Here is a 27,825-nt window from a genome sequence, read left to right as displayed (position 1 = left end):
CATATTTATACGTATGTAAAATATTTAATTTAGAATTTTTTTATGTACATTTTTATAAAACAATATGCCTTAATTAATACGTTTATTTCATATGTACAAAAGCTACAATCAACATTCTATCATATTTTAAGATTTTGATCATAACATGATCTTTTTGTTTAAAAATAATTCTTTATATAATGACTAATTTTGTAATAAGATCTCAAAAATACAACACCATCAATGGAATCAAACTAAAAGGTTGATTTGAATTGTTGATTATTTATCTGACAAAACTATTTTATGAACTATGTAGTGTCAATTTAATTAATGAAGCCTCAAAATTTTCTAGATTTTGCGTTTATTATTCAGACAAATCTGTCAACATTTTGCAAATCAACCTTTAAGAGTAGTGGACCTTGAAAGGATGATAATATTAAATTAATCTAACCGTCATTAAATTGATTCATTGTGAGTATAGTAAAAAAAAAAACTAATAACACAGACTTTTTCTACGCACATAAGCAATTTTATGGCTTTTTAAAAATACTTTAGAAATTTAGCATAAATTGATTGTATGTGTCTATTATTGAATTCAATCGAATACTATATAAATTATTATCGAGCTGAAGCATATGTATTTAATATGGAGGGTATTTCAAAAATAAAATGAATCAATAGAGCTTTTTCACAAACTACATATACGCACCTTAATTATACAATATATATATATATATATTTATAATTAACGCTTACACATAAAAAATTTCAGTTCAAAAACGATAATATACTAGTACAATGTTGATTTCATGCACATTTAGCTCTCACAACATGAAGTTACATACACAAGTACATAAATGAAACTTTCCACTGCGACCATTCATATTCAAATTGAAAGCATGCACACTTTTAAATTCTAAACTTATTAAAAAAAAAACTCTCACTTTCACAGTATATTATTTTTAGGGATAATATTTTTGGCACGGTTGTAAAATAAATTACACGACCGAATCGGTGTCCGTCCATCAAAAGGGGCTGCCAGTCTTCAAAAATAAAATTTGACGTTTCAGTGAAATCATAACCAGTTACATTTTCACTGGGTAATCGTAATATCTTAGCAGCCAACACTTATTTAAGGGTTAGGTTAAGTTAGGGTTGACCCTATTCATTTGAGATTAGGTTGTTAGGGTCGGTATTTATTTTTGTTACTGGCAACCCATTTGGCGTTTGATTTGCCGGGCCAAAACCGAATCTGTCGTGCGAGCTATTTTAGGGCCGGGCCGCACCGTGTGACTTGCGAGCGACATGGTTGAGGGCGACCAGACCAATGCATGCAGGTAGATGGGACATGCCTAAAGTGACCATATGTCCCGTTTTGAACGGGACCGTCTCTTTTTTAGGTAGCCTGTCCCGTTGTCCCCAAGCACAGCTTCGGGACGTCGAAATGTCCCGTTTTCAAAAAGAGAGTAGATTTATTGAATTTTTATATATATATCGTATAATTATTGAATACATTTTATGCCTGCCCGGAACTAATGCACCCGTAGAAAGAGTCTTTTCACAGATGAACTAGTTGTGGACGACGGAAAAACGCAATTGCAAGTCGCAGTTCTTAAAGCAATGTTGTTAATTAAAATCAATTTTAAGAAATCCTGCCAAGAATTTCATTCTTATTTAAAAGCAAACCCAGTAATACTTAAGAAAATTTGTTCATCAGAAAAATATAAAACAACATAAATTTTTATATTTATATTATTCATTCCTGTTCTTTTCTTTTCTTCGTCAACATTCCTGTTGTTTTTATAAATAAATAAAAACTATGAAAAAATACGCGTTTTCTTGAATACACATACTATTACGTAAAAATTGGTAGATGTCCCGTTTTGAGGACAAAAATAAATGGTCTCATTAGACATGCCACACCCATCAACTTGTTTGTCGCACACATTTCCATATATTTTTTCGTGTCGCGCAACTATGTAGTCGGCCGACAAAGTTGCACAGTGCGGCCCGGCCCTTAGAGAGGGGCATTCTTTGTATTTGCCAGGCCGATTAATAGTACCCTTATTTTTATAATATACATATTGTGATATATTAAAAATAAAAATTACATTTTTTCAACTAAAATGTTTGTGTGATAAAAAAAATTTCGTCAATATTTTTTTTATTCAAAATTCATATATATACATTTCAATTCCTTTCGACAACTACCTACTGAAAAATCAGCGAATACAACACTAAACTAAAGCTCTGTACTTATATCGAGAAAAAAGTAGGTTTGAAAAATAAAAATTGAGAAGCACTCATATGAAAGAGTCAATGAATGATTTTTCTTTTATCATATTGTGGAGAGTATTGATTTATTTAATTTTAATTTTTGGAAAACGTAAAAACCTTAAAATTATTTTCGAGTGGAAAGGGTTATATTATTTGAAAAATGAGGCCACGTTTGAATTTCTTTAAACAAGGCATCGCCCGGACTGACTGTCGGTATCAATTGTCTATGACCAAACAGTTTATAATCTTTGGAAATTTTTCCCAAGCTGACACCAAGTTCGATCAATTGTTTGGTGGCCAAGAGTTGACGTTGGGGCGGCAGCTCCCTGGTGAATGTCCCTATTAGTCCGATCCCGATACTTTTGGCGTTGTATCCTTTCGTGTGTGCACCGGCTTTGTCCCAACCTCTGCCTTCATACGCCGATCCGTCGCCTCCGATGGCAAAATTATAACCTATATCGAACCAGCTTCTCGATTCAATGTGAAACGTTTGTATAAATCTAACTCGGAAGGTACATTGGGCCTAAAAAATACATACATAACATAAAACACAAAGTTTTAAATCGCACTTGTTTTTACAGCAGTATTGAAAATTTAACTATGGAGCAAATGAATATTCAAATAAATTTAAATAAAATAAAACTATTGAAATAAATTTAATCAAATGTTTACGATTAGATTAGCCATGTTTAAGCGGTTTATACCATAGATGTAGAATAACCTAGATATGCCATTACATACAAATTTCGTTGGAGATTTGGTCGCCACTAACTGAGGGGTGCGGGGGGGGGGGTTAACTAGCGGGTAAGTGGTGAAAATAAAAGGAAGGAACGCAAAAAAACGCTTCGGTTATCTTTGTTTGTATGTATGCATGCCAGGTAGAGCGTCTTAGAGCGTGAGGGCCTATCTAGGCTATTCTACATCTATGATTTATACAGAGAAATGTTATAATAATAGAAGCGCCCACTTGCCCAGAGAAGTTTTTATCGGACATACGTCGACCACCAAGCATCAAATACGACTGATGCTGAAATTATTTAAGAATGTCTGTGGACAATCGTCACTTGACAACAATATAACGCCTAACGCCACTTCTATTATTATAACATTTCTCCAGGTTTATATAACAAATACTGAGCGAAGCTGGGTAAAACCAATAGTTTATTATAAAAGAATAATATTAAACTGTATACCTGATCTTTACAACCTTCTGTTGCAGTGTGCGTTATGATGACGTATGGAACAGGCGTCGTCATGACATCCAATTCACCACTTGGTGGTTGAGCCAACCATTCCGAACGAGATATTGTTCTTAAATTTTTCGACAATATAAGTACCTTATCTGTGGATAAAAATAAATAAATTAATTAATACATTCAAGTATTTATTGAAAACTCGCTGGCATTATGTATTAGTGCAATGATTTCCATTATTGTAACATTTCAAAATTTCTCAGAAATTCCCATACCTACAGAACAGGACGAAAACAATAAAAATCTTTAATAAAAAACATTTGAATAGAAAGGCAAATATTAACTAGATACATAATACAAAACGCATTATGTAAAAAGACATTTTTTTAAAGATAATGTCACTCGGGTGAGCTCAAAGCGTTTTCGAACATTGTCCACCATTTTTGTCAGCAAAATTTTAAAATTCTGGAATGGTTTGGTTTCAACATTTCAATTCAATTCCATGCAAGTTGTCTGAGAAATTTTTCTGCGATTATGTCTCATTTTGAAGACATTACCAGACCTAAAAACCCTTGCCTTATCAGTGTGCGGTTTATTTTTGCAGACTATTTGAAGGATAAAGGATAAGTATGCTAGCCAAACATCCAGAGGATAATATTCAAGCGGAAATTCAGAGTGATGAACAATTTTCGTAAACGTACTAAATATATTTGAATAACACTACAAAAAAATTGATTTGTGGTATAATGCTTTCATATCTTACATATAGATAATTAATGAATATTTACTTTTTAATATGTTAATTTTCAAGATACTAGAATATGTAGTCAAAATACATGCTATTGTAAATTCACAGAGCCTCCAGATAATTAAAAAAAAGCATATTTAACGCAATTACAAAAAAAAATGGATTAGAGTATAGCAATAAATTTTCAATATTTTTTTTTCTTTATAAAATGTATTAATTTAATATTGTATTTTTCGGATGAGTTAATACTCGAACTCATCTCAGATATATATGAATGTAAACTCGAGAACGCAAGGCAATATGAACCATGGAATGAAATAATATATCGCTAGCTGTATACAAGTTAGAAATAAACGCATTCATAAGAATTGGAAAATATCGCATGGCTAATTTTTAAGAAATAAGTATGATAAACAACCTATATCAGTCTCAATGGGTATATTTTTTACAAGATCTTCATCATTGTGCTTCGAATCCGTCAATTTAGATGTCGATCCAATGTGTAGGCTTTTGATAAGATATATTAAACCGACTATGAATAGGATGCTGAAGATGATTCCAAATGCAAACAGCAGTTTCTTTTTCAACGAGAATTGCCTTCTTAATATGTCACCATCTGAAAAACAAGACAATTCCACGTATTAAAATATGGTTCGGTGATTACTGGTCACAAAGTCACTAAAATCTCTATAACGGAACATCTGGCACCCGAAAAGTCCATCATACTAACGAGAACTTGAGCGCCAAATATTGCGTATTCGCGATTTTCATGGAAAAAATAGTCTTTATGACCACCGAAATGTAAATCCAATTACCTAAAATACATATATTCACATGAAATTAAATAAAAACTTAAGTTGATCGATTAAATTGAACAAATTTTTAATTTAACATCTACCTGGTGTAGTCAATGTCTGATCGTTTTTAGTTTTCATAATTGAAATTTTGACTTTATAAAATGAAGCGCTTGAACCCAAGTGGCTAAAAATACACAAAGCTCTCCATTTTATACACAATCCTCCATTATTAAAATATATACTATGTAGATATGTATGTGTGTATATGTATGTAGTATACTTGTAACACATTAAACAAATTTTAATATTTACTACTAATAATTGATGGTGTGATGAAATATATTGAACAAACTGAATATAAACGTTTATTAATACGATCTGAATATAAACGTACAAAACGTCATGTACGTTTATATTTAGATCATATTAATATTAAAGTTTGTTCAATATATTTCATCGCACCATTAGAAGTAAATATTAAAATTTGTTTAGAAAGAGATTCTGTTAAATCTATGAAATCACTTGTAAATGTCTAGTTATATGTATTTATATTTCATCATTGATTTCGAAATACAAATGAAATTGTGTATTTTTCTATTATATTGGATGTCATGAATTTTATTGTGTGGTATTTTCTGAAGTGGTTGTGACGAAAAATATTTTATGTACATGAATACTATTTAATAATTTAGCAATAACTGTTATCACAGGATGCGGTTGAAATATATACATATTATTTTATATAAAACATAAGCTACCAGAAACTGACACTAAAATTTTTTTTGGGTGAATGTTGAATAGTCATACATATGTATGTACATACAATTTGATCACTAAAATGTTATATTTACATATGGTGTTAACTCCACATACATATAAATTGCGGGCGACGAAAGTCGCACATTTTTCAGTAAAATCAGATAAATCTAATGTAAACACCTTTTAATGTTAACAAATTTTTTGGAATTATTATTAGAATTAATATTCACCCAGTGTGAACTTACACTTTATATGACTTGAAATAACGCATGAGATTTTGCTAAGTACATCATTTAGAAGAAGTCATAAATAATCGTAGATCATAAGACAATGCATAATAGCGCTATTCATAGTGCATACAATTAATTATGTATGATATATTTCATTCCTTTGACCGATAAGCTTGACTGATATCTTTTCAATTCTCATTATTGCCAAAGGAAATGGTAGATTTTTATTTAATTATATATGGAAACAACAGACTTGTTGACAAAGAACATATGTATAGACATACATAGAATTTTACTCAAGTGAATCAGTCAAAAGAAAAAAAACCATGGATCAAATCCTGCTCAAATGTATGATGTGGCAACCCCGGAGTACTGGCCGTAAAACCACCGAGTTGGCCAGCGCTTCGCGGAAAGCAATCACTTCCTTCCCGGCCGTCGGAATAAATTGTTGTGCATAACACCATCGTCTCAATCGCCCTACCCCCATAATGTATACGGTTCAGTGATTACAAATGTGAATCGCTACCGGTCAACCGCCGCTACGAAAATCGCTCGTGCGGATTTCCTGTCGCTCGAAAATTCGTCGCATAGGAAAATTGCCGTACAGAAAACTGTCCAAATCTGTAAAAACAAAGCATTTACTGCGCAATATTTGGGCAGTTTTCTGTATGGTAATTTTCCTGTGCGACAGGAAATCCGCGCGAGCGATTTTCGTAGCAGCGGTTATCCTGTTAGCGATTCACATTTGGTATGTAAGATGTAACCCGTTTAACGCCGCATACATATGTAACAAAATGTTGTACTATGTACAGTCCCGCTACATAAAATTAGGCCACCCGATTGAATGGCGTTTGTAAAACATTCCACTTTTTATTAATGCTACAATACATGCATTTCTTTCTTTAGAAAGATATACTTTTTGACTTATCTAAAGAAATGTATTTAAGACTCACAAGCAATTTAAAACATAAATTAAAGTAATTTTTATACAAATGAATCAAATGAAATGAAATAAAAAAAATCTTTGCAGAAACGCACGTCTACGCTGAACGTAATTCGTGAGCATACTTATTTCTATAATTTCACTTTTTTGCTTTTTTTTCAACGATTTTTGCTAACCCGGGGTGTTGTCGGTCACATCAAACGGATTTTTTTATTCTTCAATTGTTTCTCTCGTCGAAATAAATCAAGTAATTAAATCATTTCAGAGGTAAAATTTATCGGATAATGTGTGATTATTAATTTTATTTCGACGAAAGAAAAAAACCCTTTGACAAATCACCGACATCCGACACCGCGTTTTTTTATGAATTGTTTTTTTTTATCGATCATCCACGTGGAAATAAAGTAACATCTCGTGACGACTTTAACAATTTTTTTTTTTCGCTCGTAAGCAGAGAAATTATAATATTTCTCTGGTTTTAAATGCGTTTCGTCGTAATTCAAAACATTGTTGTAATTCAAAACATCAACGATGATCTAATTTTAGCTCAATCTCGCTCTTTAGCTTGATTTTGATATTTAAATTCAATTTTAAAATTTAATTTTTATTTCGATATTTTGTACGCTACTGCTGGTTAAAAAGTTGGCCCAAAATCGTCGTTGGTTTAGTCCGTAAGCACCATAATACTATGCAACTGTAAACAAAGCTATGATATGAAAAACACATTGCAATTTTTATTTAAGACCAAACAGGATATGTGGAGAAAAAATGTTTCAAACGGTTGAATTTTATCACTTGCCACAATGTGTTATATGAAGATATCTGAAATTCAGTCTATACTTTTGTTTTATCTATTCACAATAAATTCAAAAATAAAATGTATGGGGGGGGGGGGGTTTACACATAAACAAAGCTCCATAAATATTTTTAATAATTCAAAAATTTATGACTCGGCTACATTTATAATTTAATTATTAGTTGAGATAGATGGAGATGATGTACATTTAATGTATGTATATTTGATTTTTTTGTGTATAAAATTAATACACAAACATACACTATGAACATACTCAATTTTTATTTATTTCATTGCCAATAATTCAATTTCATTTTTATTCATTGCCAATAATTCAACTAATCTTTACTTTCCTTTAATTTTTAGTGATATTTTAAATTTGTTTATATTTTGAAAATCCCTAATCTTATTACTGAAAATTTTATACGTTGGTAAGAAAAGTCGATCTTAACTAAAATCGTTTAAGTTGGAGTCGAATCATAAGATAAAGTCGAAGTCGGTAGATTTTAAAACGACTCCACAGCCCTGGTATAAACACTAATTCTTATTCTTCTATTTTCCGCAAAAGATTGTTAGTTTTAGGCCTAATATCCGGGGGCGTCATTTGGGGGGGCTGGGGTGGGAATCTGCCCCCCCATAGATTTGAACGGGACTATCCACGTTGTTTAATGTACTATTATGAATAAAATGATATAGTAAAATAAATCTCTTAATGATTTTTTTTTTATTATTTTACTATTAATTTAATTGATAAAAATATATAAATAAATAAAAACATAGTTTAAATTGATACTCATTTTTTATATATTACACCCCCTCTCCCCCCTAGAAAGCCATTCCTTACTGGTCAAAATTTTTGCCCCCCCCCCTGGGAAGAGCTGAAATGACGCCCCTGCGGTGATATCACTCTTCAAATTAACATCAAGGTACATGTGATCGAGGACATAAGAGATAACACTAACTTTACAACATATGTAGCGTTGAGGCCTTAAGCTTCAGTCTTATTAGCTTATAGGTAAATCAAGTCCTGAAATATGTGTATGCTAAAAAACCAAAATCTTTTTATTAGAAATTAACTAGGATGTGAACAGAACACCAAGTGGTCATCGAAGTGAATTTATTTCTACTTTCTACCGATTATGAAAGAAATCCAAGAACTAAAACAGATTAAGAAACGATGGTATTTCAATTTAGTTTAATTATTTTTGGCATATGACAAATATCACGTAAAAATGCAATTCAATGAACTATAATATAAAACAAATAAATTGACTAATACTACAATTCCACTTAAGGTAATCTAGTGAAATAATATACAAATGTACGATTGTACATTTTAATGAATAGGGTATTCAATAAAACTTTTTATTTAAAGGTGTTTACATATACAGTTAAAATGAGTAAGTACAGAAATTTATTATTAAACAGTAAACAGTTGATATACATAATATGGAAGATTTTTGCACACTGTATATTTACACATGTACACCGTCAAGGTTGGTAGCGTACGTTTTTGTTTGTTTATTTATTTTGAAGGTGAACCGTTTCAATTTGTCAGTATAGATTCTTTGAACATACATAGATGAAGATTGTGTATGTATACATATATTGGATAAATAATGGTTTCAATTTCTACCTTACCGGTTCGCAAAATACTTTCTCTATTTTTTCACTGATATTAAAAGGTCAAAAGTCACTAATATAGACAGATTTGAATCGGGTACCATTTATCAGCCCGGCAAAATAGCCCTATTTCCAGACAAATGAGATATTTATCACGACATAATATGCAAATGACCATCTCTAAAACATTTCGCCCTGCAAATAAAAAGTGTGCTCCTCTCTAAAATAGCTCGCACGATCCAATCGAGGTCCGCCCGGAAAATCAAACGACAAAAGGGTTGCCAGTAACAAAAATAAACACCCACCCTAATAACCTAATCTTAAATGAATAAAACGGTAATTGGACTATTCGTCACATTGGGGTGGTCACAAAGACAATTTTTGCCATGAAAATCGCGAATACACAATATTTGGCACTCAAGTTCTCGTTACTATGATAGTTGTCGTTAGTATGATGGACTTTTCGGCTGCCAGATGTTCCGTTATAGAGATTTTAGTGACTTTGTGACCAGTAATCACCGAACCGAATAAAACCAACCCTAACTTAAACTAACCTAACCTTAAATAAATAAGTGTTGGCTGTTAAGATATTACGATGTGTTTGGATGGATATTACATGTGTGGACCACGAGGAGAGTGGGAATGGACAGAAGCGGAGCGACGCGCTATCATCTGCTATCAACTGTCAAAAATTACAATTTAACTGATAGGGGCCAGTGAAAATGTTATTGGATATGATTCTACTGAACTACATATACCCAGTCAAAGTGTAACTGGTTATGATTTCACTGAAACATCAAATTTTATTTTTGTTACTAGCAACCCATTTGAAGTTTGATTTGCCGGGCGGACCCCGATTAGGTTGTGCGAGCTATTTTAGAGATGTTAATTTGAGATATGTATGGCATGTAATTTATTTTACAGCCGTTCCAACAATATTATCCCATTTGAATCATACATTACATATTGAAAGATTTTTAATAATTTCTAGTAAAAACTAAAATGACAACTTCTTTTAACACTTTTCTTCATATTTTGAATTTGTATTTAGCCAGTACTTTTATGCGAAACAATCCAATATTTTAGAATCAATTATTGTGACTTTCAATAACTGGCAGAAAAAGTGTTTACCATGAAATAAATATCAAATCATCATCATGCAATAATAACCGACTAAGTCATCGTGTATACAAAAGTCTATGTGTAATCAGTAGACACCGGACCCAGAAGGTGCCGTGTATTGTTCATAGGTTGTAAATGCATTGTTAAAGGTTTGCCGAACCTTTTTTACAAAGGATTTACAACAATGGAACAATGGATAGTACTGTGACTATCCGGTGTCTAGTAATCAAAAATTAATCGATTGAAAGGAGAGAGACATGTTTCCGATTGAGTTGTGAACATAGATATAGAATATACATAGATATGCCTTTACATACAAATTTCGTTGGAGATGTTGTCGCCATTAACTGAGGGGTGTGGGGGGTTTAACTAGCGGGGAAGTGGTGAAAAAAAAGGTCGACGCAGCGATCGTCAGTGGTCAGCAACCAGTTTATGTACATACATATGTACATGCACTGAAGTTTTATTTTATTTTATTGGACACTCCGCGTGACAGTAAACCAAACTAATAAAGCCATATTAAGAAAAAAATATTTAGCTATACACACTATATTAAACTACAAATGTATATAACTATAATAAAACCATCATTAACTATTACAATATTTAAATATTAGTAACTTCCACAAAGATCAATTTTAAAGCTGACACTTTAATATTTAGTTCATTGTTTGTAGTTTTAAACTTAATGTCGATTTCTGAATTTCCTTCAGTGCCAACAAAATATACGTATGCATTTAGAGACATCTGTGGCAGAGGTTGTCGACCGTTGTTCAATCACTGCATACAACACTACATACATCGCGCCGATATTTCATTATATGTTAAAATAATACTATAATTGAAGACATTATATATTAATTCTTACTTATGATATGTGATGCCATCCGCCATTTTATGTTTTCTTGAGTAATTGTAACACAATTTCACTGAACACGTTGGCATTTTCGAAAAATGTCAATCGACCTTCCTACTTAGAAGCTAACTAGCTACTGAGAGAGAGTGTGCATGATCTGTATTTTTTTTTTTGTTTGTGCATGGTCCAACAGGGTGACCGGCTTAGAGCGTAAGGGCGTATCTATGGTATTCTATATCTATGGTTGTGAATTGTAAACACACTACACCCAGTAGAGGTATGCACTTTTTTTATTGATCCAAATCTCAAACGACTGCTTTCACATGTTACATATTCAAATTACATTTTTAACATCGCGCAAAATCAACAGAAATGACCCATAACATAAAGAACGGGTTTGGTGAGTATGAGAAGTGGTAATTTCAAGTGCGTCACAGTTTGCAGATTATGATGATTCACATAAATAGAAATAAACGCTAACCGCACGGTAAATTTACTGTTTTTATTTTATTCGGCAGTCAAATTCTTCTGAACTTCGTACATCCCCTTGCCATTGATAGTTGAAAAATGTACACATTCACGAGCGGAGAACCGATAAACTCTTTTTTGGTATATCCTTCTAAGCTTCAAAAATAATTGTAATGTACCCCGACATTTGGCATCCTGGCTCTCTGAATTATCAGTGATAAATTGAGAGAGCCAGGATGCCAAATGCAAAATGCCAAATAAACAGGATGCCAATTTAAATCCTGTGATGTTGCCGAAACGCCAATGAATTTAAAAAAATACTAAAATTAAAAGTACATTTGATTAGGACGCATGGGTAAAGAAATGTGTAAAAATGTTATAAGAATTGTATTAATGTGTATTAATTGATGTACATGTGTATGTATCTATGTAGCAATTATTGATACAGTATTGATATAAAATAACAGGAAAATGTGTATAATAAATAATGAAGCGAGATTGTGAGCAGTACATAGTGGCTTGTCAAAATGTGTGTGCATATTTATTTGTATGCGTATTTTACGCATACAAATAAATACGTACATATGTATATGTATACCTATGTACATTAATTCATTACCAAATAAAGTGAGAAAAACATATTTTTTCGAAATTTGTTTTATTGTTTTGAAGTCAATTAAAATTTAGAAAGCCCCCAGGAAGGGCATTATAAATTTGAATACCGCTGTGGAAAAAACCTCCTGCAGTTTTTGCTTTATTAACTCTACCTATAACTAAATTATTCCTATTTCTAGTATTATTATTACGCATATCTCTCTTCCTAACTATGTAATTATTAAAATATTTAGGTAATAGACCCTTATCTACCTTACATATATAAAAATTTTAAAGTGCTTAATTTAAGACTATTTCTAATATCCAACCATTTCAATTCATCTAACATAATTCTTACATTCTTACGTTTCCTCACATTCAAAATTGCACGCATTGCCCTATTCTGTACTTTCTGCAGTTTATCAATGCACAGTCCACTAAATAGATTGAGCACCGTAGCGCAATATATGTAAATTATGAGGCCGTAAAATACAATTATATATTAATATTTTACTTGTTATAGTTAATAAATTTCTTAACCTACAAAGTACACCAACTTTTTTGCCAATTTTTTAATAATATAATCTGCGTGCACCTTAAAACTTAATTTACAATCCAAATAAATGCCTTAATACTTAATATTATCTACTACTTCTACCACTCTCCCATACATAATCACACCACTAACAACGCTTTTATTATTTATCCATATCTGAGTCTCACTTAAGTTAACTTTCAGTTTATTCTCGCATAACCAATCACTTATATACTGTAATTCCTTACATAAAATATCAGTCATGACTTGCACATCATTACCTACAAAATAAACTAACGTATCATCCGCAAACATATAAACTTAACCTTAAGTGAAAGTATTTGATGTACATATGTTAAATTCGGGTCTACGTGATTTGACAGAATGTTAAATTACAGAAAACGCAAATATCAGAATGCAAAGATCGAAAATCGAAAGATCTTAAGTCGAAAGATCAAAAAAAAATGTTGCATGGTAAACGATACATACTCACGTACATACTCACTTAATTTGCGCGAGCAGGATACAACAGGAACAAGAGGAACATGCTTTTCCTCCCGTATTCTGCGCGCGCACATTAACTCGATTTTCGATCTTTGCATTCTGATATTTGCGTTTTCTTTAATTTAACATTCTGTCAAGTCACGTAGACCCGAATTTAACATATGTACATCAAATACTTTCACTAAATCATTAATATATAAAATAAGCAACAGAGGTCCTAATTTAAAACCCTGTGGTATCCCGTATTAATGTGCGCGCGCAGAATACGGGAGGAAAAGTCTGTTCCTCTTGTTCCTGTTGTATCCTGCTCGCGCAAATTAAGTGAGTATGTACCGTTTACCATGGACCCTTTTTTTATCTTTGGACTTAAGATCTTTCAATTTTCGATCTTTGCCTTCCGATATTTGCGTTTTCGGGCGTTTCACATTCGGGCTCGTGAGGTAGACCCGGATTACACGGCCCATGTTCAATGCTACCTGTAAAGGCTTAACGGGGTAGTATTCTTGTTTACTTTATACATGCTCAAAATACAACACCGATCGGCGTTGGTCAGCATTCAAAGGGGATATTTCAAAGGGTTCGGTGATTACTGGTCACAAATTACTCGTCACAAAGTCACTAAAATCTCTATAACGGAACATCTGGCAGCCGAAAAGTCCATCATACTAACGATAACTATCATAGTAACGAGAACTTGATTGCCAAATATTATGTATTCGCGATTTTTATGACAAAAATTGTCTTTGTGACCACCCCAATGTGACGAATAGTCCAATTACCATTTCAAATGGTATACCAAGGAGTATCTACGGCGAAAACTATTCTTACAAACCAAGAAGCCTTTCCACCGATTCGTCAACGGCTCTCATCATCTTCGTAAACGGGTTACTTGTCAAATATGAATCGCTAGCAGGATAACCGCTCGCATGAAAATCGCTCACGCAGATCTCCCGTCGCACGAAAATTGGTCGCACAGGAAAGTTGGTCGCAACAAAACTGCTCGCAAAATAGGTCGCAATTATTTTTTTTTTCGAGATTTTTAATATTATCGATTCAATTCATCTTAATATATATATACTAAAATTATATGAAAATAATTTTGCGTATTGAATTCTACTCTTAGTAAATGATTTTTTGATTTCGGCAATTTTTTTTGTACAAAGCAAAATCAAACAAAAATATAATAATACTAGACACAACAGCAGCAAGTGGGCTGTTGTTTATTGTCATTAAATTTTACTGCTTACGGTCACGGAACACGCACTATTTACAAGCCATGGACGTGACATCCCATAGCATTCAGTGTGTTTTCGCCCTAAATGTAAGTGCAGGCCTAAATACAAAAGTAGGTGTAAACCTCCCCGACACAGAGAAAAAGGAATCTTATCTTAAATATTTAACACGAAAATATTTACATCGTTACTGATTTATTTTATTAAATAAACTAGTATTTGTTTATTTAATTAAAATACATATTATATTTTATTTTTGAATTTATTTATATGTACATATTATATTTTATATTGTCAACTGCATCTATAGAAAAAAATAGGCTAACAGGATAATCCTGGAAAAAATAATTATGCCCAAATATAGCTTGCCGACTGTGGGTTAACCGGTAAATTGCTTAAATTTCACCATCTTTTATTGTGAAAGAAGTACATGTACAAGAATATTATTGCATAATATTACATTAAAAATTGATGCAAATGGCGTATTGTGGATTAGGTAGTCTGAAATTTGTTTATTTTCAGTATTAAATGTGGCAATTTCAAATTGATAAATTCACTGGAAACACAGACCAACAGAATCGTAATAAATGTGATCAGACGGTTGTCTCAATTATGATCCAAATTTAAAATATTTATATATATAAAGTTTATATATTTTAATAGTTTAAATATTTATATATTGTGATGGTCGCTTTCCGGCAATGTGGTTTTAGTTTTTGATGATGGAATATTTTTGAGAAAAGATAAATATGTATGAAATTAACCTCTTCTCGGTTCTGGATGAATTGTTTCAGGAAATCTATTGTGGACCTAGCTGTATGGGAGTTAGTCCTATCCTATTGAAACCATATTTTAGGAAGATTTTAAATATATCTATAAATCACTGAAGGTTTTTTTCTTACAATAAATTGGTAGTAGGAAGCTATTTGTTCATTTCGAAAACAAATATATATTTTTTTGTATTTATGCATGATTAATCTCCCAAGACTTAATTATAATATAATAGATGGTATAGTCGATCCGATGTAGGGCAAGACTTCCTAGAACCGAAAATGCTGTCGCATTCGTGGAATGTGTTGTTAGGACGTAAAATAATTTCTTTATTTTTTTTTAATTATTTCTTACTTAACTATGTATATGTACAATATTTTCACAATATTATTCAATGTAAGGTCTTTAATGATATTACTGTAAGGTTTGCTGTTCATAACATGACGTTGACAATTAATTTTATCGTCTAAAAAATATAAATTTCTATTCATATAAAATATTCCATAAATAAATTAATAATATCAACAAATTACGTATTTTATATTAAAATTTTATTAATGTAAATATTTCAAAATACGAAGCACGAACGCATTTCAACAACTCTGCGAGACCTACTTAATCTTTAGTTATGTATGAGCGATTTCATTTTTTCTCAAAGGACCAGAAGCTGTAGTGACGATTTTAAAAAATAATTTTCGGAGAATCGTTGATTGTTTCTCGGTCGATTAAGCGCGAATCGTTGTAAGTCGAGGACTACCAGTATATGATTGCTGTCTGTGGCGATGATTTAATTTTAGCCCAGTCTCAAAAATTTATTTAAATTGTGTATGTTCTGTTTTAACTTTCGATATTTAATTTTAATATAATAGTTAGAATTTTAATTTTCAAATTTATTTTTTATTTCGATATTTTTTACGCCACTGGTTTTAGCCCAGCGATCGTTTTATTAACCAAAAATATGTCATCGCCAACGAACGTGTATCCATCGCCAAATCCCCTTCGCTTGCCTTCGTTGGGCCGGTGTGTGTATGTGTGTGTGTGTGTAAGTAACGCTCTTCGTAAGATAATAGTCAACAGTCACAGTCACAGTTAAAACACTGCCAACATAACGTACGAATATAATAACGAATTAAGAAAAAACCTGTGATTATACTGTTTGCTTCCAATACTTCCTCTTGTAAAATATTGTCATGAGCATTTAGTGCCATCCATTGTTGTTTTATATTGTTTCTTTATAGGTAGGTAGGTAGTTATTACTAGAGGTCGGAATCTGAAGGGCCCGGAAACGTGCCCCCTATTGTTCCATTGTAGTAAATCCTTTGTAAAAAAGGTTCGGCAAACCTTTAACAATGCATTTACAATCTTTGAACAATGAACAGCCCCTTCAGATTCCGGGCTCTAGTTATTACCAGAGACCGGCGGACAAGATGCTGGACGGCTAAAAAATATGGTTCACTATTGACACTATTGTCAATTTAAAAAAATGGTTGACAATAGTCAACCATTTTTTTTGCTCTCCTGCTTTCTTGGACAATGGAGAGGTCTATTGTTATTTTATGGCGGCAACTCGCCCACCGATCTGTGGTTATTTCTTATAATACGCAAAATTAAATCGCTAGTTTCAAATAAAACACAACAGCATATTTATTTTGTGCTTCTTGATTTGATGTATCCGTCAATGGCTACGTCCACAATACCAATATCTACACCCGATATTTTAGAATTTTCCATATCCAGTTCCCATATTGCAACCTGTGGTTGCTATTTAGGAACTGGTTATGGAAAAATTCGTAAATATCGGGTGTAGATATCGGTAGTGTGGACGTAGCCAATGACTAACGTAGGGATGTCCAACTTTAAAGGACTCAAGGGTTTTTTCAAATTTCATGATGCGATGCAAAGGATTCATTTTTCAAACTTCATGATGCAATTTTGAGAGACGTATTTATAAGTGGCTTTAAGCGTCATATTGTATTTCCGGTTTTTGGTTCAAAGCCCTGCTTGTAACCTTTGAAGTAAAACGTTTGACCAATTAGAGCAACGACGATACTTTCTGACCAATGGGGGCATTTTAAGCATCCGCTATAGGCAGTGGCGGACTGGGACTGAAATTAGTACATGCCAGGAGTCAAAGGGGGCCCCCAGGGTTAAAAAAAAATTTTCCTCCCCCCCCCCCCATATATAAAAAAAAAATCTTTTTTTTTTATCACGCTAAAAATCTAGGGTAAAAAATAAATCAAATTTTCAAAAATGCACGAATCAAAAATAAAAATTGCAATTATATTTTGCAATTTTTATTTTTATTTTTATTAATTAGAATATACACATACTACACGTCTTACTGGCAATTAACAGAAATACAAAATGTATATAGGAAACTTTATTTACAAGATAGGACTGAACCGAGATTCAACAAGGACATACACATAAAATACATAATTATAAAAGAATAATAAAAAATCTAAAAGAAAAATTGGAAAATTAAGAGTATATTAGCAAACGTTTGAGTCCTTTCGACGCTTGTGCATATCTGTTAATAATTTCTTCTGCATCCAAATCATCTAACATTTGCTTCTCAATAGAAAGGAACATAAAATTTTCTAAATTTTCTTCAGACAACGTATTTCTCAGTCTGTTCTTAATTATTTTTAATTTTGAAAACGTCCTCTCACATTGCACTTGTGTAACTGAGAGTGTGGAGACGATTTTGTATAATTCATATAGGTTATCATACGCTTTGTCGTGTAGTCTGTTCGACGATAAAATTTTTAAAACGCACGATGGACATGTTCTGCAAGTTTTACAGCTGCTGCTGTCATCCTCACTCTCACTAATTTGAAGTAATAGCTTCAATATATCAAAATTTGAGGCAAATGAAACCAATTCTAATTTTACATTGCCTCTTTTGATTAGTGGAAAGAACTTCACAACACCATCCAATGCAATATCATCAAGGCCTTTTTCTGCAATAATTTTAAAATTAGCTGGGTCCAACCAAGATAAATCTTTATACAACTGCTTGTGATGTATAAATCGTGATTGTAGCGATTGGACAATGCGATCCATTATAAGGTTAAATACAGTTATTCGAAAATCAGCCAGAGGATCCGAAGAATTTCCTTCATCATTAGTTACTTCATCTGCCATTCTTTTCTTCTTCCTTTGTCTTTTAACAGGCAACGCTGTTTCTATAGAATCAATTTCCAATGTTTGATTTTCATCCATATTAATCATTGAAATCATATCATTACATATTGTTACGAATTCGAAAGCCTTACTGTGAACATTATGGAATGTTCTTTTCTGTTCCATCAACTTTGTTGTTGCTGTATCTACCAAACTCCATGCAGTAAACATATCTAAACAATTTGTTTGTAAATAACTAGACAAGGGGGCTGTGGTTTCAAATATGTACAAGTAAGTAAATGCTGTCAATATGGTTTCAAACTTTTGAAGACTCTGGAGTAAATAAGTGGCTTCGTGCTTCGTTTTTGCATCAAACTTGTCTGAATCCTGTATCATTGATAAGCATGTAAGTAGATTTACGAAAGTACTAGCAGTGGGATCATTAAAATGTCCAAATATTGTTGTTGCTGCATTAGATTTTCCCGACCACCTGGTTTCACCAATTAGTTTTAATCTTTTCATCTTTTCTTGCCCCAGTTGTTTTTCAACAACTCCTATCCACACAGACATTCTCTTATATGATCCATTTATAAAAGTTGCTAAATTTTGAAGCAAATTAAAAAAAGAAACTGCAGACACACAACATTTTGTGGTTTCAGTTACTACCAAATTTAAGACATGGGCATAACACCATATATGAACATGTTGATCTGCCATGTTAGCAAGTTTACTCTGCAAACCATTATACTCTCCATGGTAGCTTGCAGCACCATCGGTGCTATCAGATATACAATTTTTAGGGTCAATATTAAGATGTTGCAACTTTTCAGTCAATAAATTAAAAAGTCCCTGTCCTGTACCATCATTACACGGCACAATTGAAAGTAGGCGCTCATAGACAATGCTTTTATGCACATACCGAATAATGATGCTAAATTGATCGATGATTGTATTATCCTGTGTTGAATCAACCTGGATAGAATAATATTTTGCTTCAAAAACTTCATGACTAATTCTTTCTTGAATCATAGTTTTCATAATATGGATTAACCTATTAACAGTTGTTTTGCTCAAGTAGGTAATTAGTCCACCACGGCCTTTATTTCCCGCCTTTCCTTGGTGCTTAAGTCGTTTCATTCTTTGATATGACTTTTTTTGCACTGCAGAAACGTGAGCTGCTATAATGGTGTCATATTTTGCCATCAACTGCACTGAAGCCAAAAAATTACCATGATTCGAAGCTTCATCATCCAGAGTATAGGCCGATTCATTTCTGTGACTTCGAAAAGAAACTGCTTGCTTGCCTAACATCTTTATGATGTCTATAATCCTCATGACAATACTTCTTTGCTTTAGTACCTTTTCTTTCTTTTGAATTAATGATGACGCAAAAAAATTATCTAATGTTCCATTATTAACCACACTGATATATTGATGAACATTTCGCACATGGGTTGTTGTCGATTCGTGCACAGCCAAGTTCTGGCTAATACGTCTGTAGTCACTAAAGCCATGTACAAATGATGATGAATCCGATTTGGGACACTCAAACGCTAAGCAATATGAACAATATAAGCACTTATTTTCTATGTTATATGTTAGCCAATTTCTTGGGACTGAATCATTCATAGTGTTTCTCTCATATAATCGAGCATCAAATGGTAGATCACTTACAGGCTGAAATGGATGTTCAGCAAAAAATTGTTTCAGATTGTCTCGCGATGGATATTGAAATATTCCAGTAGTACATTTTTTTTCTTGTGTAGGTTCAATAACATCATGTGCCTCAGAATTTATGTCTGAAGTAATATCTAATTCCTTGTCACTAGTTGAAACTATAGGTATATGCGCGGATGTTGCAACTATAGGAAATATAGTCTGTACAGATACCGGAATAATGAAGCCTGAAGTACTGGGCCTGGGTTGATTAATATAGGATGCACTTATTCTTGTCTCTATATCCAAAGAATTTCTTTCTTGTTCTTGCAACTCACTTGTCAATACATCATCGCCATGAGTATTGTTTCTTGTTTCTTGATTATTTGTTGCGCAACTGGACATTGATGCGGGAAGTGGTTGTGGTACTATAAAATCTGTAATAGATCTGCAATACTTGGCTGACTTCTGTTTTTTTGTTTCTTGGCGTTCTTTGCGTTTTAGTGATCCAGATTTATACCTTCTCTTTTCCATGTTAATAGGGGTAATATATCTGAAAATCAAAACCGATTTATATTTTTGCAAAGCAGTTTCTTCTCTTTTTGTTTTTACAGGGTTTATTATACGATTTTTTTAATTCTTCGTATTAATAAGGATTTTCATTCAATTATAATTATATTTTTAATCGATGCTAATTACAAATTCTTTATATGTAAAATAACACTGCTCTACACGAAAAATGGTTCAGAGACCAGATATGAATTTTCTTATAGATATATTTACAGTGAACCCGAATCTGGTAATAAAAAATGTTGGTTGGCCCGAGATTCGGAGATACATACATATGTATATGTGTTTTTTAAATCGCGCGATTTTTCTATATCTTGGTGTTGTTCGGTCGATGTCTCAAAATCTGTCAATTTACTGTTCAAAATGAATATTGGAATCTATAGTCGGGTATTTTATCTTTCATTTGTAGTACTTTTCAGCTTTCAAATCTCTCTAAATAGTCGTCCAGTTCAAATCAAAAGTCAAAAGTACGTATTTTCATTTGGGATTTTTTCCCATTGTTAATACTATTTTATATTGAGTATTTTCTATTGAAACATGTTTATTGAGATAGTGTTCTGGCCACACTATTTTTTTTTTCGTTTAAAAGGGTTAATCGGAAGTGTGCTGAATTTTAAATCATTTTGAACAGGAAATTGACAGATTTTGAGACATCGACCGAACAACACCAAGATATAGAAAAATCGCGTGATTTAAAAAACACATATATCTCCGAATCTCTAGCCAATCAACATTTTTTATTACCAGATTCGTGTTCATTGGGCATAGATCTATAAGAAAACTCATATCTCGTCTCTGAACCAAAAAAAAGTCGTCATTTGTCGAACATTGTAATCAACGGGACTATATAATATTATGTTTTTGTAGTTAATATATGTTCAATTCATCATCCAAGACTATTATAAAACGATTGAATCCACAATTAAATCGACTACCATGGCAGGTGTTGTCAATTGACTTTTAAATATTTAAATTATTATGGTATAGTAAGAAGATTATAAATGATGTTCAATCGAACACCTCGTATCTGAATCAAAGAACTACATAATTTTATATGCAAAAGTTACCAATATTTGAAACGAATTCAATGAATATAACGAGCCTATCCCTTTAATTGTTTGGTTTTCGGGATTAAGGATTTCGTATGGTTACAATTATTTTTTTAACTGATGCTAATTGTAAATGCCTCTAAATGTAATTTTATATTCCCCATGGGTTTTACCAAACTTTTAAAAAAAAGGGAATATACCAAAATGTATTATGGATGATCCTACTATGATGCTATCAGTTTATTTTTAAATGGCCAACATTTGCATCGATTTACCTGCTTACACAATAAGGGTGTCTCGATACCTGGAAAACATCATGTAATACATTTTTTTACGCAGCGAACAATCAACAATTAACTATAATTATTATTTAATTGTCATGTCTATAGAAAAATTTATGTTATGAATAGATGATCTTGCAATTGACAATAATACCCATGTCAAAATAACAATTTTAGCAAGTTTCATATTTATGCACCGGAAGACAAAAATGATTAGTAAAAATACGTTTTAGCAAAAGTGGACTTTTCGCTACCTTTTCGAAATAAAGGAAAAACCACAATTTCGTTTTTTACGAGATATGATAGGTAAAGTACATTTAGTCTTACTTCAACTTTCGTTGGAGACATTCATCCATTATCTGATCAAATTTCATCCGATCTGTTTTTTTATTTATTAATTCGCGACTCCTAACTATTGAACCAACTGCTACGTATACATAATAACTACGACCTGGCCGTCCTTGGATTTATCACTTCACGACTTATCTACATACATACTGGACTTCCCACTACACATCTAAAGCCTGGACCGCCCTTGGATTCATTCTTAGAGAGTGCAGTTTTTAAATAAATGTATATATGTATGTATGTATATAATTTTTCTTCTCATTTTATTATTTTGAGATTTTTTATAGTGCTTTGGTGAAATCTTAAAATTAAATCGTATTGGGTAGGATACCCAATATTAAGAGAAGCAGACTTACTTAATCGCTTTCTATTTTCAGTTTATTGAGTTTATAAATATTACAATAAATATTTCCTTTCTTTTCCCTAAAAATATTGCAAAAATGTATTACAAATGTGACGTGAGGAAATAGTTCATTAACTAAATAGAAACTTAAATCGAAAAAATGCGGCAAATAAATTTTCAATATAAAGAATTATCAAAAAAACTAAAATTAAAATTCGATCTCCGGCTCAATTTCACCGGATACGATTTGCCTTTGAAATCGAATTGAGATTATGTCCAAAAATCGATAAATAATTAAACTTTGCAGTTGAAATAGCATATCGTAGAGAAAACATAACAGTTAAATTTTTTTCAAATTAAGTTAAAGTATTGATCGATAAAATATTACTAAAAATTACTATCGTGAAGGCAATGTTTTTTTTTATTAAATTTGCTTTTCTCTAGTAAGTTGACCAAATAAATGTCAGTTAACAACACTTGCCACGATATTCGATTCCACTGCGGAGAATTTATTCAAGCATTACAATTTTTCATATTCACAAAAAAATTTGAGGCATAGCGTGGGTTGTGCAACACTTCCCCTTTGGGGTCGCTCGACGATACACGTAAAAACGTAAAGGAGGTATGTAAAAATAAAGCGTATTTAACCGCATCCACGCTTATCATTTGGAATCATTCACATCCTGAACCTACATATGTATATATATTGGAAAAACTTTGCGAACATAGATTTTATTGTATTCTATTTACATCTAGATACAATAATTCAAAATAAAACCGTCTTGGATGATGAATTGAACATACATATATTAACTACAAAAACATAATATTGTATAGTACCATTGATTATTTTACATATAAAAGCATTTATAATTAACATCAATTAAAAAAATAATTGTAACTGAACGAAAATCCTTATCAATACGAAGAATTAAAAAGTTCTTATAATAAACCCTGTACTAGATATTTTTTCTATTGATTGTAATATTTTTATGCTTTAAAATACTTAATTTTCTAGCGAATTTCTAAAGTCAAAAATACATATTTTTACACAACTTTTCCCCGTGCTGTTATGGGTTCATTTGGACAGTTTTTTTTATTTCAACACGTTTATAGGGATTGGTTTATTTTTCTCAATATATTTTTTTTATCTAAACGTAATAATTCGAGCGGTACGTGAATTTCAATCGAATTAAAACAAACATCCGCTAAAACGTTGTCGCGTATGAGTGCGAGGGAGAAATTGAAATTCATTAACACGAAAAATGTTGTTTAAATTTTAAAATATCAACGCATTAAATAGATCAAAACTCATACTTGAGCGAATTTAAGAACACTTTTTCAGTGGCTGTCGACGACACAGCAAGTTAATGTGTTATATAATATAGGTATATCTAAAGTTTTAGTACTTTTTTTAAAGCTGTCTAAATTTCCAACATCAAACTCCTTTTTTTATTGTTATCGATAGTTTTTTTTACCCTTGAGAGATTTTATTGTATTCCGTAATTTGGTTTTCTATGCAAAACAAACAAAATTAAACAATGAAAAAATTAAAAAAATCACTTACCTTAAATCAATGTGAATTTTATAAAATAATATAAAATTCTGAATGTTTCCGCTCTCACAAACACTTTGTAATTATGCCTTGTCTGCTGTACTAGATGTTGAATAGTACTAGTTCGAAACACAACTAAAGTAAATTGTACGATATTAAGTTGCTTTAAATGTGTAAAAAAGAAAACATATGTTTTGGATTATGCCACTTCGAAGAAAATAAAAGGATAATATTGAAATTTTCGAAGTCGTATTTAGCCAATAAAATAAAAAGGTTTGCCGGAGAATCGTACAAAGTTACCGACAGATCTTTGGAATAGATTTTCAACGGTTTTAACTGGTTTCTTTCGAAAGATCGTGGGTAAAAGTCGCTTTAAAGAGTTTCGTTTTCAATTTAGGTGCAATAAAAATGGCAAAAGCAAAATAGATCTATAAATTACATTGTATATTTCGTTTTAACCCTTGTCCTAGGTAAATAGAATGCATCATAAAATAATGTGGCACAAAAGCGGCTTTTACTTTCGGTAGAAAACAATGCATAATATTTTCGATTAATATTAATCAAAACTCGGGCTTTTGAGGAGGGGGCAAGATTAGGAATAAATTTTATATTCGGAAACTATTTAAAATTGTGTATTTAAATCTTACTATATTGTCGAAGTATAATCAAATGTTATTTTTAAAGTATGAAGTAAATTTAAATCGCTGGTTGATGATGAGTATCAAAATTGTTTTATGAAATTTACTTTATTTTATTCACGGAAATTTGTATATTCCCATTTTTATTTCAGTAGGTATTTGTTACATATGTAGGTTAATAGGTATATACATAATCTTGAGGTTGGAAATGGGCTTGACAAAAGGGCCCACACAAATGTTGAAACTTACATTTCGAGCCTAATAAAAAAAGTTAACCGATCCTTGGGCTATTAAAGCAGGTATTAGTTGCTTTTGTATATCGTAAGAAGTTTCTTTTGTTGAAATACCCAAACTTTAGGTCCCGAAGTGCAATATCCTGTACATTTTTACACACGTAAAATGAAATAGTGAAAAAGCTATTTAACTTTACTGAGGGCCCCTATTTTCTAACAGATCGTGGGGCCCACGTGCCATCGGGCATGTTAGCTTGTATGGCCAGTCCGCCACTGGCTATAGGTATATGGTATGACGAGCGATCGCTTCGAAGAGACGCGGGGAAGGGGGGGAGGGTGTGGATGATATTGAACACCGAGCTAAGTCAGGCCGAGCGACGGGTGACGTCAGCGTCAGATCTGCGGGAGCGTGTAATGCACGCATTAAACTTTTTCTATTAATAAGTGCGCGGGCGCCTATAAATTACCTTGCATTATATACATATATATATTTATATATTAGTGGTTTTACCCGGCTTGGCTCGGTATTTGTAATATAAACAGCTTAAATATGGCAAAATAATCTTAGGGTACCATTTATCGGCCCGGCAAATAAAAATAATGGCCCTCTCTAAAATAGCTCGCACGACAGATTCGGTTTTCGCCCGGCAAATCAAACGTCAAATGGGTTGCCGGTAACAAAAATAAATACCGACCCAACATCCTAATTTTAAATGAATATGGCCAACCCTAACTTAACTTAACCTAAACCTTAAATAAAGAAGTGTTGGCTGCCAAAATATTACGATTATCCAGTGAAAATTTAACTGGTTATGATTTCATTGAAACGTAAAATTTAGTTTTTGTTACTGGCAGCCCGTTTGACGTTTGATTTGCCTGAAGAACGCCGATTCTGTCGTGAGAGCTATTTTAGAGATTTGACATTTGTCGGGTAACTTATGTTACAGCCGTGCCAAAAATATTATCCCAAATAATCTAATAGTGAACACTCATTTATTTTTTTTATTAAATTTCTTTGAATCGAAAAAAAATAATATTCAACGATATCGATATCGACGTCATAGAAACTTTGATTTGTTTTCGATGTTCCTAACAAACCTTACATACATATAATAGTTACAAAGTCTCGTTCGAAATTATATATTAGACTAGTGGTTTTACCCGGCTTCTAATTGTAAACATTTTATTAAATTTATTTGAATAGTTTCATTTTATTTGAATATTCCTTTTATTTTTTTTTTATTAAAGTGAACGTCATGAATTTTACGAACCAACAATACATAGTTACATACAAAGTCTCTTTCGAAATTATGTATTAGAGAGATACATATATCTAATTTCGAAAGAGACTTTGTATGTAAGTATTTTTGGTTGGGAATCGACAACAAGTCAAAGTTTCTATGACGACGATTCGATTGATTCGATATATATATATATATATATATATATATATATATATATATATATATATATATATATATATATATATATATATATATATATTTTTTTTTTTTTTTTTTTTTTTTTTTTCCAAAATAAATTGACACCACTAGTTAAAAGCCTCTTCAAACAGTGCCGATTTTAGGGGGGGGCAGGGTCGGGCGGCGCCCGAGGGCGCCGAGTATGTTGGGGCGCCACTCCATGCACCGAAGGCGCTTTAAAATTTAAAATTAGGGCGCCAAAAACCCTAAAAAATTTTAGATTAGAGTGCCAAAGGCGAAACTTAAATTGATTATTTGAAATTGAAACTTATCTCCGGTGTTCAATATCACAAAATAATTTGTCACAATTTTCTAGGGGCGCTTAGAAAAAATTGCCCGAGGGCGCCATAGGGTGTAAGGCCGGCACTGTCAATTAAAATGGGAGTCAAAGTCGCGCTTTCTAATAAAGGAAATATTATATTTTCCAAATTCTAAACCCCCCTCCTCCCCCATAAAAGGGGGTCCAGAATTGTTATTTCCCAACTCGCTACCGTCGGCCCTGCGCTTACAACAAGAATACTTTGTATATACATATGTACCTACATACATATATAAAGTCTGTATTTTGCGTAGGTTTGTTTGTTTGAGTGATAGATAACAGGAAAATAAAGTAAAAATATGAGTTAGATAGATAATAGAACAGGACTTACACGGATAGTTGAAATGAGGTGGGTCTTCTTTTGGTGTTACGGGGACCACTTCCTTGTCTTCGATGACCTTCTTGCTATCGGGCAAGAAGGTCGGATTGTCTTGTGCCATTTCGGACGCATTGTTGACCGTCGAGATGAACTGCTTGATGGTGACGGGGCCGTGGATGAAGGTCTTGTTTCCGAAGTGGATCTCGTTGGATTCCGCCACGCTGATCTGGCCGAAATTGTGAGCAGTGTTGGTCGACTCGATGATGTGGGTTAAGGCTTCGTCTGGGGGTAGAGCCTCCTCCTGGTTGGGGTCCTCGGGATGCTGGACGTCCCATCTTGCTGGAGCCAGCGCGTACACGTCCCTGGTAACCATTTCAGGGCTGGCACACGTTATCCCAGGGCGCCTCCGGCCCGCGGCACTAGGTCCGCGAACCGCAGTAAACAATGGCACGCTCACAACTGTCGACGATGACAACGAAT

At 32.6% G+C, this 27,825-nt stretch overlaps 1 protein-coding gene across 2 annotated transcripts; it reads right to left on the bottom strand.

Moving 5' to 3' along the window:
- Nucleotides 1–1,186: 1,186 nt before the first annotated feature.
- LOC143922554 (peptidoglycan-recognition protein LC-like) lies at nucleotides 1,187–27,825 on the bottom strand. Of its 2 annotated transcripts, XR_013261589.1 has the most exons (5): nucleotides 27,358–27,825; nucleotides 4,616–4,813; nucleotides 3,450–3,598; nucleotides 1,995–2,779; nucleotides 1,187–1,243 (listed from the first exon to the last, which is right to left on the bottom strand). XR_013261589.1 is itself a non-coding variant. In XM_077445825.1 (4 exons), exons 1-4 carry the CDS (start codon nucleotides 27,716–27,718, stop codon nucleotides 2,381–2,383), a joined length of 1,107 nt encoding a protein of 368 aa, XP_077301951.1. In that variant the 5' UTR covers nucleotides 27,719–27,825; the 3' UTR covers nucleotides 1,760–2,380. The 2 variants fall into 2 exon arrangements, 1 of the variants encoding a protein (XP_077301951.1); XM_077445825.1 differs by lacking the exon at nucleotides 1,187–1,243 and having other exon boundaries at nucleotides 1,760–2,779.

The sequence above is a fragment of the Arctopsyche grandis genome, chromosome 2, assembly GCF_051622035.1.
Source record: "Arctopsyche grandis isolate Sample6627 chromosome 2, ASM5162203v2, whole genome shotgun sequence".
Taxonomy (NCBI): Eukaryota; Metazoa; Arthropoda; class Insecta; order Trichoptera; family Hydropsychidae; genus Arctopsyche; species Arctopsyche grandis.
This window is presented reverse-complemented; position numbering and strand designations above follow the sequence as displayed.